General features: G+C 45.2%; 1 protein-coding gene across 4 annotated transcripts in view; it reads right to left on the bottom strand.

Annotated features, from left to right (window-relative positions):
* Nucleotides 1-14066, bottom strand: part of TRPV1 (transient receptor potential cation channel subfamily V member 1) — a 460649-nt gene that overhangs the window by 243733 nt on the left and 202850 nt on the right. For all 4 annotated transcript variants that reach the window (XM_085649322.1, XM_085649326.1, XM_085649325.1 and 1 more), the window contains exons 8-9: nt 13641-13799; nt 12578-12673 (exon numbers count right to left, since the gene is read on the bottom strand). In XM_085649322.1, coding sequence (XP_085505448.1) covers nt 12578-12673; nt 13641-13799 — 255 coding nt within the window. The remainder of the gene's footprint in view (nt 1-12577; nt 12674-13640; nt 13800-14066) is intronic.

The raw sequence follows: 14066 nt of genomic DNA, 5'->3' as shown, positions 1-14066 counted from the left end.
TGGGGGGGAGGAGCCAAGATGGCGACCGGGACGGCAGCGTAGGCTCCCGGCTCCGTGAACCTCCGCACCCCGCACAGATATCCTGCACGAGATCCTTAGCCTGCGCTATCTACCCGTGTTGGTGAACGCGAGCGGCAACCGGCCGTGTGACCCCGAAGTTTCTGGCAGCGGTACCGCCGGAGAAATGCCCGTCTGAAGTTTGCGGCCTGTGCAGCCCCGGAGCCGGGATCTCGAGTGAACGCCGTGGCCGGGCGGCAGTGCAACAACAACGGCCTTTGGTGACTGGGTGGGGTCGGACTGCCGGAGTGGTGCGAATGTCGGACTGCGCTTCGCCGTGGTCGCTCCTACCACTAAGCGTAGCTGAACGAGTGCGTGCCTGAGGTGGCAACTACAGGACTCTCCGGTGATTGCTTCAGCCTTCGCCGGTGAGCTGCCCGGACGCCGCCCGTAACTTGTCCCGATTCTTGCGGGCTGCTCCCGGATTTTCGCGGGCGCTGGTCCGTGGTGGGGACGACTGTGGCCCGTGACCACACACCGGACACATTGCTTGCCTGCCCTCGGAACCCAGTTACCAGTGCCATGGAACCCGAGGCGCTTGTGTCTGAGCCCCGGTCCCGATCTGGGATGGACCTACCCAGCGGCCATTTTGGTATGCCAGAGTCCACCATCCTGTACACTGGGTTGCAGCAGGATTGGGAGGGTGTGACTCTGAGGAGCGTAGCGGAGCGAGCGCCGGGAGCTGTACTGGGGTACGGTGACCTTCTCGAGGCTCTCGGTGCCCTGCACTCCACCCTGATTCACGGAGCCTGGGTGTTGGGGAGCAAGCTCGATGGAGTGACATCAGCGTCGGAACAGTTGCCGCCTGCCTATCCCCAGGTACACTGGGACTTCTCACGCCGCGCACGGGGGGACAGTGTCGTGGCCGCCCCTGTGAATAGTGCACACCTGGACTCTTCGGACAGTATATTAACGTGCGATCAGCTGGCTGTGGATTTGGTCTGTTCCGGAGGTTTCGGATCTGAGCGGGGGGTGGTGGCCTTGTCCCGTGCGCGGTCTACGACGACCCAGGCAACGTCCAAGCAACGGTCGCCCGCCCTGGCTGATTCCGCCTTCCTGGGCCTGGTGTGCAGTGAAAATCCTGGCTCGGCATCGGGAAAGACGATCCTCCCTAGAGCTGACTGTGTCGATCTTCAGAGCCCTCTACCCTACCTGTGTGTGTCGCTTCCTGAGTTTTATTGGACACTTCTCTTCCTGGTAACATTGGACATGGCACTGGGACGAGGGGTATGCATGGGTGGGTTCGCAAAGAGTGGCCAAGGATGATGCTGACCCTTCCGAGGTGGTCACCTACTAGGCGGGCGGGCTCGGGAGTTGTGTGCTCTCATGGCATAATTGTTAGTGTACCAAGTGCGTAATCCTCCTTACTCCTCTTTGACAGGGTTGATTTTGTGTTCTTTATTGTATGCTTTATGGGAAACCGTGTGGTGCGGGAGGGAGAAACCGGGGGCGTGTTTTGCAGGCCCTCCTCCAGTTTATTAATACTCTCTCTACCCCCCCCGTCTGGTGGGGGCTCCTTTCCCACTTCTTTTCTCTGTTCTTCTATATTTCGGGTCTGGTTCCGGGGCGACAGGCACACTGCCGGGGGGGGGGGGCGTACTCATCTGCAGAGGTGCAGGGTGGGGGGTTGGGGGGGGGGATCCTTTAGTCTTTCACCTCCTTTTTCTATGGCCTCCTTTTCTTCTCTTATTCTTCTTTGTCTTTTTCTGGGATCAGCATGGTAGTACTCCTTTGTTGTTAATCACTGCTGTTTCCGGAGTGCCATAATTTCCGTGGAGTTTCCTGGGTCTTGGGGCAGGGGGTTGCAGGCGCAAATGGCCGTGTCATTCCTCCACATCCTGAACTTACTGTTTCAGCGCCATTGCTTCGATAGACTGCTGTGTATTGTTTACGTTCATCGTTCTGCCTGCCATTTTTCGCTGCTGGGAAACTGTTTGGCACCTGATCCTTCCATCCTTTTCTATTATAAAATGTAAACCTTTATTATCCTGGTCTCCTACCTGGGCTGTTCAGAGACTGGGAGTATGCTAGTGTCGAGATTTTGCTCCCCGAGGTACTGATTGTGATAGACCTGCTTTCTGTTATTCTGATTGTTTAGCGGCCGGCCCCGGGGGTTGTAGGCCCATATGTGTAATTGCTTGAAATGTCAATAAAGGTTTTCAAAAAAAAAAAAAAAAAAAAAAAAAAAACATGCTCTGGATCCCCTTGCAAAACTCTGCAGGAGTTGAGAGAGGGACATTTCAGAATTGGACGAAGATGAACGGTAGGAGGCAATGGCCTCTCCCAGAGAGGTGGCGATCTCCGCCAGACTAAGACTGGTGCAATTAAAGATACTCCACAGGATATATGTGACAGGACCGACACTGGTCAAGATGAGCAGTAGGGAAGATCCGGGGTTCAGGCGGCAGTGTGGTCAAGAGGATTATGTTTCTACATATGATACGGGAGTGAGCACATATTGAGGAAATGAGAGGACCTAAGTAACATTTCAAATTTATCTGAAAGACGTTTAAGCTATAAAGAACTGGTAATAAGGTAATTAAATACACATATGTATACTCTTAAATTACTGAGCCCCAGTTACATTTTTAATTGAATTACATTTAACAAGACTATTTACTTAGCTATGAATGTGCCTCTCTATAAAGCCTTCAAATATAAATATTGCTAACTGACTTTCATTTCTGATCTAATAGTGTAGGTGAAGGAAAGAGCCGTTTTATCATGGTCATCCCCATTTTTTGGGGGACTGATGCCACTGTTTTTTAACTGTACACTGGGGATCTGCTAACCAGGCACCTGTGCATGTGCTCTGGCCCCTTAAACATGTTGAAATTGGTTATTCGCCAAAATTAATATATTTATCTTACAAATAAGTCCCTAGTATATAATACAAAGTGCACCTAGGACCTCTAAGTTAAACTTCACTAGTGGACTGAAGCACCTATTGTGCCATCCACTATAGCACAATTTATACATGGCTTCCGCATCAGGTCTACCATTGTAGGCCAATTGTGGCAGTGTAAAAAACTGCAACTTGACCTGTCAAAAAAACAGCTCTGACAGGCAAACCACTTCCTTTTAAATAGTAATAAGTCACCTCTATGTAGGCCTTGTAGCCCATAAGGCAGGGTGCACCGTATTTAAATGTAGGGCACATACACATTTAAAGTTAACATGTCCTTACAGTCACTAGCACCCAAAATCTATTTTCACTGCAGCAAAGCTTGCTGTTCCATTGACGCATTCTTACACCCGGAAATTTCATTGCAATATCTATTTAAAGCCCAATTCACTGGTGAAGTTGGACTTTAAACACATAATAAGGAAATTTTACTTTTAGAAAAAGTTAACGTTTCCCTGCCTGAAACCTTTGGAGGCTGAATTGCATTAGCCTTCAACTGCAGCCCTCTGAGTGCTCATACCCTGAATGAGGTGTGAAAATGGCTCACAGAGTACTGGTCAAAGAGTCCACAAAAGAAGGAAGGTGCACTCTATCAGGAGTCATACAAAGCCAACACTTGTAGTAGAAATAGTTTTCTTCTTTTATTTGTAGTCTTGGTTAAAAGACAGGCACACAGCCAACGCGGTTTGTTCCCTTGTGCCTTGGGAACTTCGTCAGGGCTTACTACAGGTATCTGGAATATACGAAAAGATCTCAAATAAGGATGACTAATCAATGAAATTTCGAGAATCTAGTCTTATTATTCAAAAATCGCCAGTGCGTATGATTCTTGATCGATATCTATTATGCCTCCAATCAACCGCTACTTGAGTATTATGGGAATCGAGTAAAAGGAGAAGTCTCCAAAGAATATCTATATTAGGTTATCTGACCGCAGAACAGTATGATAGCTGTTCGGTACATCGATATTCACAAAGGTCAAAGACCTGGGTGTGGGGAGGTGTTTCTGTTCCTCAGGTGGGATTATCATTTAGGAAGCACCCAGCAACTTGATTAACTTCAAAGTGGACTCCACTGTCACAGGTAGATGTCAGATGACACCAACACAGGCCTTTCTTTATTCCCACAGTCCATCAGGACTCCCAGTGAGGAGGGAGTTGCCCAAAAGGTTTTGAGTAACCACACAGGAAGGGTTGCTGATTTTCCTGGCCACATCTCTGGGGTGGGCACACAGACTCTGCATAAGGGGATAAGGGTGTCAGCATCTTGGATTTAGGCGGAGAGGGTCACTGTGGAGTATTTTTTTCAGTAAGGCACACAAGAGCTGCTGCAAAGGTGGGTAGGGTTACTCATATGAACTTTTTCCCTAATAGCTAGGGAGAGGGCATGAGTCCCCCCACCCACAAACTTGTGCCAGGCATAATTGTGATATCCACTGTTTCCCTCCTCAGAACACTCTGGACATGTGGAAGAACATAAAAAAGACTGCATTTGCTGTTTGAGAGCTGTGTGGATGCCTCTGAAGGATTAGGCCTGCTCCCAGTTATACCCAGGACAAAGAAGTGGACCCCAAGGCTCGACTGCCTGGCCTCCTCTTAGGCTACAGGGCCACAACAAGCTCCAAGAAACATTTTCCTGGAAAGTCCAGCCGACTGTTCAAACAAGACCTACACTACACCCTGCTGGTGGCTTCTTCTGAATGAGTCTTGACGCCCCCCCAGGTGCTGGTACTAAGGTCCTGGGTCCCATTGTTGTGTCCTCCTACCATTCTGAAAAACCTAAGACTTGGAAACGCTTTGGCTTCCAAGACCTTCGGAGGACTGGAACAAACCAGCCAAGCCGATCTGAGCAAGATGCATTGCCGCTGGGCTGAAGATTCAGGATTCTCCTGCTCTGAGCTTTTCAGCAGTAGCAAATCCATTTCAGCTGGTCTTCACCTCTGCAGACTTTCACTGCTGGATGAATCCAAGCTCCAAAATAGTTACTGAGTCCGAAAGTCGAAAACTTAACCGGACGTAGGTGCTAAAAGTATCCAGCTGGTGAGAGAACTTCCATGGGTGCAAATTTTGAATTTTCCTGCTTGAAGCTTTACCCGCCTAAACCAATGACTTCACTGGGACATCTTCCAACACCTATCTAATGTCATGGAGCCCTTCTCAGATACAGCCTGCTGAATTGCCCTGGTGATGAAATTTGACTTCCATTTTCAAAACTACGACCGAAAGTAAAATTTACCATCTAGTCGAACTTGGTTGGTGTATTCGACCCTCGCTCCTTCGCGGTTGGCCTCAAATCAGGCCTACACCTAAGGCTTTAGTGATCAGTTTAACCACAAAAGAGCTGCTCCTAAAGTGATAACCACTATAAGGTTTGAGTTATATTGTGAGTAGGGACATCTCACAAAAAGTAACGGACTGGTCTCACACACCACCTGGTGTCATGCTTCATCATTGACCAGTCCTCGCCCTCTAAAACCTTGGTTTGATAGAAGGCGAGCATACACCTGATGACGGGATGCACTTCTAAACTAAGTGGGGGCCCGTGTATGAGTGAGTGAGATTAAAAATCATTATAGTTATCCTCATTGTGTTTTTTTAATGTGAGAGGTAACTATATGATGTTTAAAAGCAGGTGACGGTATGTGGGGGAATTAGTGTCCCCTAACCGTTGTATTAGAGGTCGACATGTTTCTGCCGTCTTGGCCCAGGAGGGTCCAGGGCATTCATCAGGACCTAAATATGTAAATGGGGGCTCCGTTCTTACCAAAAGTGGCAAGAGTGTACCACTGTGTGGGCGTGATCACTGTCACACTCCACAATTGGATGGCTCCTAGATTCAAGCCTGTAAAAGAAAATGTAGGGAAAGAAAAAATATATGAGACCGTAGTAGTGGCGAATAACTGAACTCAATACATGTACTGATCCAGTTTCTGTGTGAGTGACTACTCATGTGACATGTACCACTCAATTTGTGTACATGATGGGGATGCAAAGGTGAGAGCACGTGTCTCACTGTTCTTACCCTAACAACCAAAGCTACTGGCCCCATGGGAGGAGGGGAGGGGAAACCCCTGTTTGTAAGAACCTGTGGAAAAAACATATAGATCACAGCTGGCATGAGAATTATGTTTTTTCAAGTACAAACACACAGAACATTCATCCTCAATTGTGCTAATTGCCCCAAAGTACTTTCATTCAACCCGATCTCATTCACACCCTTACTGCCTTACTCCTGCGTGGGTCCTAGGTGACTGCTCCCGTTCCTCCCCGGTGTAGGACTGGGTGGAGAGCTGTTGTGCTTTTATAGTCTGCTCACTTAAGCAAATTGGTTTTAAGTGGTGCTAAGTGAAATCAGGTGCGTGGTTTCCTGTGTCCCTGGAGGGGAAGCCTGATTAATCCATGACCGCACTGTGCACATGCTCAGTGTGAATAAATCCGGAGCACTACTTCCTGTGTCCTGAAGCGCGAGTGCCTGGTTTCAAAATGGTGGAGTTACGCACATGCTCAGATTAGAGAAGTGAAGCGCGTGACGGAAATCACTGAGGAAAAGTGCGCGGTGGTCCGTGCCCTACGCGACAGTGCCTAGTTTTAAATTGGCAAAAGTACACACATGCTCTTGTGTGCTATTGGTGCGTGACTGCCAAGGCACCCGATGTGGAAACGGGTGGGCGGCCAATTACTGTGATGCAAGGTGAAATTCTACCTAGATTTTTTAGCTGCCCAGAGGGGCGAGATTTTGCAGAAGGGGCAGAAGTACACGTCTGCTCTGTGTGTGACTGGTGCGTGACTGTGAAGCACCCGATGTGTGAACAGGTGAGCGGCTGATTGCCCAGAACAAAGGGGGGGCGATCTACCCAGAGTCTAGAGCTGCCCAGATGGGCGATGTTGCGCGTGTACTAGCGAGCAGTTTTCGGTTGGACTTGCTCTAATGCACTTGTGCAAACAGGTATTCCAAAGGAAGATCATAATAAGGGTGATAAGGGTAATGATGTCAAACTTTGGGTATTAGCGCTGAGTGTCTGCGCTATCATTTCTATTCATGCGTTAAGCCTGGGTGAGAGACGGTTCCAGCTGGGGAAGGATGACTTTGGAGGGCATGTGGCCTATTAGCCTCACGACTTCGGCTTAGTTTAAAAGCTAGCTAAGTGTGATAATTCCAGGTAGACTCAACCCATTTTAAGTAAACTCATTTATGACAGGGCACTGCATGTACCGATGGTTTCACAGTGTCGTGTGATGGTGTACCAGGTACACTCCGTCTATGTGTTAGTGTGAATTAATCTACTGGTGGTTGTTAGAGGTTTCAACGCCCCATTTGGAGCCACAGTATTTCATCGTTGAGCCCTTTGTCCCAGGTTCGTAAACGGAACACCCAGTGTTGTTCTCTTACATGTAGGGCTTTAGCAAGGTCAAACTTTCCTTTTTTCATTACTTCCAGAATGGTCCATTTCAGGTCTGTGTCTTTATGGTTTTTTTCAGTGAAATGACGAGTCAGTTTGGTGTTGGTCTTTTTACACCGAATCGTGCTCCGGTGTTCATTGATACGCACTTTGATTTTCCTAGTGGTCATGCCAACGTATTTGAGGTCGCATGGGCAGTTCAAGAGGTATACAAAGTTCTCCGTGTTGCAATTACTGAATTCTCGCAGTTGCCAAGGGATCCCCGTTCCTATGTCTACCTCCTTGGTATTAGAAGTGAGTGCGCAGGATGTACAGTTCCCACAAGAGAAGTGGCCGACGGGCCGTGGTTGGCTCCACAGGGTTTGTTGTTCCTCTTCTCCGGTCGATGGTCTCTTTGCGTGTACTAGTTCGTCGCGCAGACTCCTGTTCCTTCTAAAGGCAAATAAAGGTAGCTGCCACTTGTTTCCAGCGCTATTGAGGATGTGCCAGTTTTTTCTCACGATTTTTTGTACTTTGTTTGAGATCGGAGTGTATGTCGTAACGCATACTGGTCTTTTGGTGTCTCCTTTTGTTATATCCTCTAGTAGTGACTCTCTTGGATTGTTCCTGGCACGTTTCCTTGCTCGTCTCACCATTTTTCTCGGGTAGTGGCGTTCTAGAAGTTTATTTTCCAGTTGTTCAGCCTGCTCCTCAAAGGTTGTTATATTCAAGCAGTTCCGTTGGATTCGGAGGAACTGACCTACCGGGAGGTTTTGTCTCAGGGCCATAGGATGGTAGCTCTCATAGGGAAGTAAACTGTTTTTATCTGTGGTTTTGTTATGAACCTTTGTTGTGAATCCTTCTTGGGTTATGGTAATGTCTAGATCCAGAAAAATTGCGTGGTTCACATCAATTGTGTGTGTGAATCTGAGATGGGTGTCCTTGGAATTGACCCATTGGACAAATTCTGTTGCCTCTTCCTTGGTTCCATGCCATACAATCAGCACATCATCAATAAAGCGTTTCCACACCTTAAGGTGTTTCAGGAATGGATTATTAGGATTGTAAATGTGGTCTTCCTCAAATTGTTGGACATAGAGACATGCCATGCTTGGGGCAAAAGTGCTGCCCATCGAAGTACCGGTAATCTGGTGGTAGATGGTGTTTTCGAATTCGAAAAAATTCTCAGTTAGTGCTAATTCAGCACATTTTATCACAAAATGTTGGGGTGTGATGAAATTCCACTCCATGTTTAGGATAATTTGTTCCACCACTTCCAAGGTTCGTCTCTGTGGTATGCTTGTGTATAAGGCCTCTATGTCCATTGTTCTAAGAAGGTTTTCTATAGGATCTATTTCCAGATCTCGGAGAAGGCAAAGGACATCCTTGGTGTCCCTAAGGTAGGAATGTGATTTTTTCACAATCGGTCTGAGGAACCAATCGCAAAACTGCGAAAGAGGTTCCAGAACTGATCCAATCCCGGATACGATTGGTCTTCCAGGTGGGGGGGTCCGGTTCTTGTGGATCTTAGGGAGCGTGTAGAATCTAGGCATCCTAGGTTCCTCATTCATAAGGAAACCCGCCTCCTGTCTACTAATCCAATCATTGGTGAGGGCCGGGTATGGCGTAACTAACTGTGTCTGAGAGGAGTCTTACACTCTTCTTGGTACATCTCCTGGCCCATAATCACAATTGCTCCCCCTCTGTCCGCGGGTTTTATCACAAGATCGTGGTTGTTCTTCAGACTTTGCAGTGCTGTGTGCTCATTTTTCGTAAGGTTTTGGAAACCCTTGGTACTCTGGAAGTTGATCCCCTTGATTTCGTTGAGTACTGCTTCTTCAAAAGCTAGTACTTGACATGAGGTGTTCTGGGCTGGTGGTTGGAATGTTGACTTCTTTCTAAGTCCTGTTGTAGTTTTTTCTTCTTCAGTCTTGTCTTCATTATCACCAAAGTAATCGCGTAGCTTAAGTTTTCTGAAGAACTGTGCAAGTTCTGTGTGGAGTACAAAGGCGTCATTCTTTGGTGTAGGGACGAAACCCAGTCCTTTTGATAGGACTGTTTCCTCATCAGTAGTCAGAACATGCTTGCTGAGGTTAACAATGTTGGTTATTCCCTGCTTGTTGAGGGCATGTTCGCCCTCCCTTTGCTCCTGGTCACCACCGTGGTGGGTGGTTGGTCCTCCCACTGCACCCTTGTGTTCCTTCTTTTTTGTCGGACTCTGCCTCTGCCCCCGCCCCGGTATAAAAAAAGGCTGGGGACCTTGTGGGAAGCCAAATCCTGGTGGAAAGTAAGGTTGTTGCCAAAAACCAAAGGGGGGTGCTGGTTGTGGTGCCATTGTTTGGCGGTAGCCCTGCTGTCTATTCTGCTGTTGTCCTGAGCTTTCATCACTGCTAGTGTGACTCCTTTCATCCCCTGAGCTGAAAGTCCAATTCAATGGAGTAGGTCTGAATCTTTGTTTTCTGCCTGTTTGCTGTTGTGCAGGTTTGTCATAGTGTTCGTCCGTCATGCATGGATACACTGTTTCTCTACTAAACTTCTGCACATCTTTCTCAGTTTTGCTAACTTCGATTGTGTGAGGTAGTCTTTGTACTCGGAGTGGTCATTGTTAATTTCTTCAAGTTTCTTCTTGAAGACTGATAACTGTACCGTTGTTTTTAATCTGCATTCACTTTGTTGAATTTCAACAAGGAGGGCATCAGCCAGCTGCCCGGCGGTGTTGATGATTAAAATGAGCCAATCCTTGGAACACTTCCAGGCAATGCATGACCAATTAGTACAGAACTCTTTGTTGTTAAGAAACAACCTTGGTTCGTTGGTGACTATGGGCCCAATTCACAGAACAAACTTAAGACAAAATCCTAAACTTAGTACCATTTTGGTATTCACAGAATGCACTTACTACTTCTGGTATTCACAGAATGAACTTACTACTTTTGCGATTCACAGAATAAACTTACTACTTTTGGTATTCACAGAATGGATTTACGACTACTAACTTTACGTCCGCACTCGGGCCGGAAATTCCGGCCCGGACGCGGAGCTTCCGGCGCGGAGGCGGAGCTTCCGGCCCGGAGGCGGGGCTTCCGGGCCGGAGGCAGAGCTTCCGGCCCAGAGGTGGAGATTTTGGCCATGGCTAAATCTCCGCCACTGGCCGGAATCCCCACCTCCGGGCCAGAAGCCCCGCCTCCGGCCCGAAAGCCCCGCCTCCGGCCCGAAAGCTCCGCCTCCGGGCCGGAAATTCCAGCCCGAGTGCGGACGTAAAGTTAGTAGTCGTAAATCCATTCTGTGAATACCAAAAGTAGTAAGTTTATTCTGTGAATCGCAAAAGTAGTAAGTTCATTCTGTGAATACCAGAAGTAGTAAGTGCATTCTGTGAATACCAAAATGGTACTAAGTTTAGGGTTTTGTCTTAAGTTAATTCTGTGAATCGGGCCTTATGAGTCCTATCGGGGCGGTGTAGTGCTTCCCATTCGTCAGAGTTTTTAACTGTTTGAGATACCACAGTTTCAGCTAGCAAAGATGGTGCACTGAGGATCTCAGCTAAGATATCATCCCCAAATGAAAGTTCCGTATCCATGGTTACAGGATAGTGAGGTGAGATAGGGTAAGTTGATGGGCGGACTGGACCAAATTGTGATCCGTTCCTTTTTATCTGTGGGGAAAGGACTGGGGATTAACTGTATCCGTCAGTTCCTATTAGTCTGATCCTTGGGTATTCAGTACTTTCTCCTATTGTTAGGAATGTTTTTAACCCTGTTTATGTTCCCACAGCCATCAGCTGTATGAAATCAAAAACACATGAGCTCCACACTGTGTGGAGGAGGGAACAAGAGGCACAGGGTTTTAGGAGCTAGCAGCCTCCAACTATGAATGTTTAACCACAAAAGAGCTGCTCCTAAAGTGATAACCACTATAAGGTTTGAGTTATATTGTGAGTGGGGACATCTCACAAAAAGTAACCATCAGTTGACACGCATTGGTGCTGAATGTTTTTTACTGCTATTTTTATCTAAAACTTTAAAATGTATATCGCCTTATTGGATTTTTTGTCATTTTGGTGAAATTTCATTCATTAAATTATTATCTGCTTTTATAAAACAGAGTGGAATTTTTTATTGTGTTGTGCTTCTGGTTATTTAACTCTTTAGGTACTTCCACATGCTTTACACATTTTTTTAAGGTAATGCTGCATAGCTTACAGGAGTTGAGCTCAGGTTTAAATCACTGAAAACTTTACAGGACCTAATAAGGTACTGATATTATTAGTCGTGGTGAACTCCCATCCACCCAACTAATAATCAATTTTCACACAGAGCATCTTTTTATTTCTAAATTGAAGTATTCACATATATAAAATATACAATACATTGTTCTAATTGTTACTATAATTATAAAATAATCAAATCTAAATAGTGAGAAATACTAAATCAATACATTTTAAGGAAATAATTTGTATACAAACATTTAACTAAACTGTACAGAGGAACTGGATTTGAATGCTTAGGTAATGAAGTCAAGGAATTATTAATATTTAAATTAAATGAACAATTTTTAACTAGCGAAGTAGTGTCTGGTGAGAATAAGTATAACTGTTAATGGACTTTGACTACTAATTTAAAATTAAGATAACTCATTTTAAATGTATTGAAACATACATTTAAATTCAAAAATCTGAGCTAAATCATTTTAAAATTCAAAGTTGCCTCTTCTTGTGTACTAATCAAGACAATATAGATAATACATAAGTGTATATGGATAATACATAAGTGTATATTGAATGGCATAGATATAATTAGACATTAATATGTGGCAATTTAACTAAAGAGAGGAATGTAAAATCATGCAAGATCTAAAAACGATAAGTTCATCTTTATGTGCAAAGAGAATGAAAGTGATAATATGATGGCTTTAACTTTCTCCGAGTTTGACCAAGAAGCGCTTTATCAGCCAGCTGATCAGAATTGCAACGTTAAGGCACCAGAAGTCGAACTGAAGGTAGCAAAATCGTAGTTGTTTTTTCAATGAGAAGGATGTATTGACAATGGCTATTAAGTGATGATAAATTATGCAAGTAATTGGTTATCGAAATCTATTAGACACCTGGCTGCTCCCAGCTATACTTGCTCTAATTAGTATCAAGGGATAATAAGTACATAAAGGAACAGTAATTCGCATTGCAGTCACTTTCGTTGTTATTTACCTTGTGAGGAGTCCTAGAGTGGGGATTCTACACTTACCCCTCGGATGAAGAAATAGATTCCTCCAATCACGGTTGTGATCTCTCCAGCAATGCGCAGGTATCCTCCCTTTGAGTGCTCAATTGGAAAGGGAGGCTGTTTGGGAGAGACATGGACACTTTATTATCGATTCATGGAGAATCTAGCAACAATATCATCACTAGTACAAGAATCAGAGAGACAGGAGACTTGGGGTTAAGGGGAAGGGATGACAAACGAACATTTCTAGATTACATTTCTGGCCATTGTGCATTTCATAAGGAACTTTAAGGAGACCTGATGCCAACATTGGTGGGTGGATATATGCCTTTTACCCCTTTCAAATGCACTTTCCATGTTGCAGCATACCTCATAACATCAGTTGTTTTCAGTCCCTATTTGTGTAGTTGAAACGTCTTCATTACTCACAATTACAAAATCAACATTATTCAATGTTATTTTCAGCTTTTATCTACACTTCAACCATGATAGATTATGTCCCTTACTTCATGCTATGAAAAGTAATTTATTCTTTGATGAGTTTGGTTTTCTGCTTTCATTTCTTGCATAAACACCTCCAAGGCGAATAAACACCTGGTGCTTTTGAAAGGAACAGACTTTTACTTTAACAGTGAACTCTTCAGTGCTTAATTTTCACTATTGTATTCCACAAAGTGAAGACCTAGGAAGACCACCTGAACCTCAGGCTATAAAACTCGACCAGAGCGCACGTAACCAATTACCCACAATGCACCAAAAAGTTGCTCAAGTCGGTACAGCACAAAAACACCTCCAACTTCCTGTTTTGAAGATTCCTTAAGGTGCCGAAAAAGTAGGTACAGAAAATATACACTTTTGAGATAAAGATGAATTTTCACATTTTTAAACAGTGATACATTAAGTTGTACTTATGGCAGTCCTTGCTCCCATCTTTAAATAGACATTTCGCTCAAATTTGTATTTGTTATGGATGTCAATAAGCATAAAAAGACTATAAAATATCAACAATTAGAGCGGGCTTTTAAACTCAAGTTTGAAATGAATACAGTGTGCTAGAAAGCCGGTAGAGAAAGAGCAGACATACGTTTCCTTTCACAGGCCTGTAGTATGCGGCAATGGTAAATACAATCAAGTACGCGGTGTACATCAGGAAGTTGAAGTAAAAGATGCGCTTGACAAATCGATCCCACTTGTCCTGCAGCAGCCGGTTGAGGGGCTCCACCAGCAGCATGTCATGGCGATTCTGAGACAGACAGGAAAACAGTGTTGTCAGATTTTATAAGCTTCCTATAGCCCAAAGCCAACTAAAAAGTAGCCCAAACTAGCCCAATATTGCTACTTTAGGGAAGGAGGGGCAGGGACAGCGTCAAACACGCGGTGAATGCATTGGAATTGATGTTGCAGCAGTATGCCAAGTAAATATTTGTCTAATAAAGCGCTTTAACATACTACTTTGCTGGAGCGCGTTGTATATATATTTATAATCTGGCAACTAGCACAAACCAAAATT

The sequence above is a fragment of the Triturus cristatus genome, chromosome 3_2 (genome assembly GCF_964204655.1).
Source record: "Triturus cristatus chromosome 3_2, aTriCri1.1, whole genome shotgun sequence".
NCBI classification, from domain to species: Eukaryota; Metazoa; Chordata; class Amphibia; order Caudata; family Salamandridae; genus Triturus; species Triturus cristatus.
This window is presented reverse-complemented; position numbering and strand designations above follow the sequence as displayed.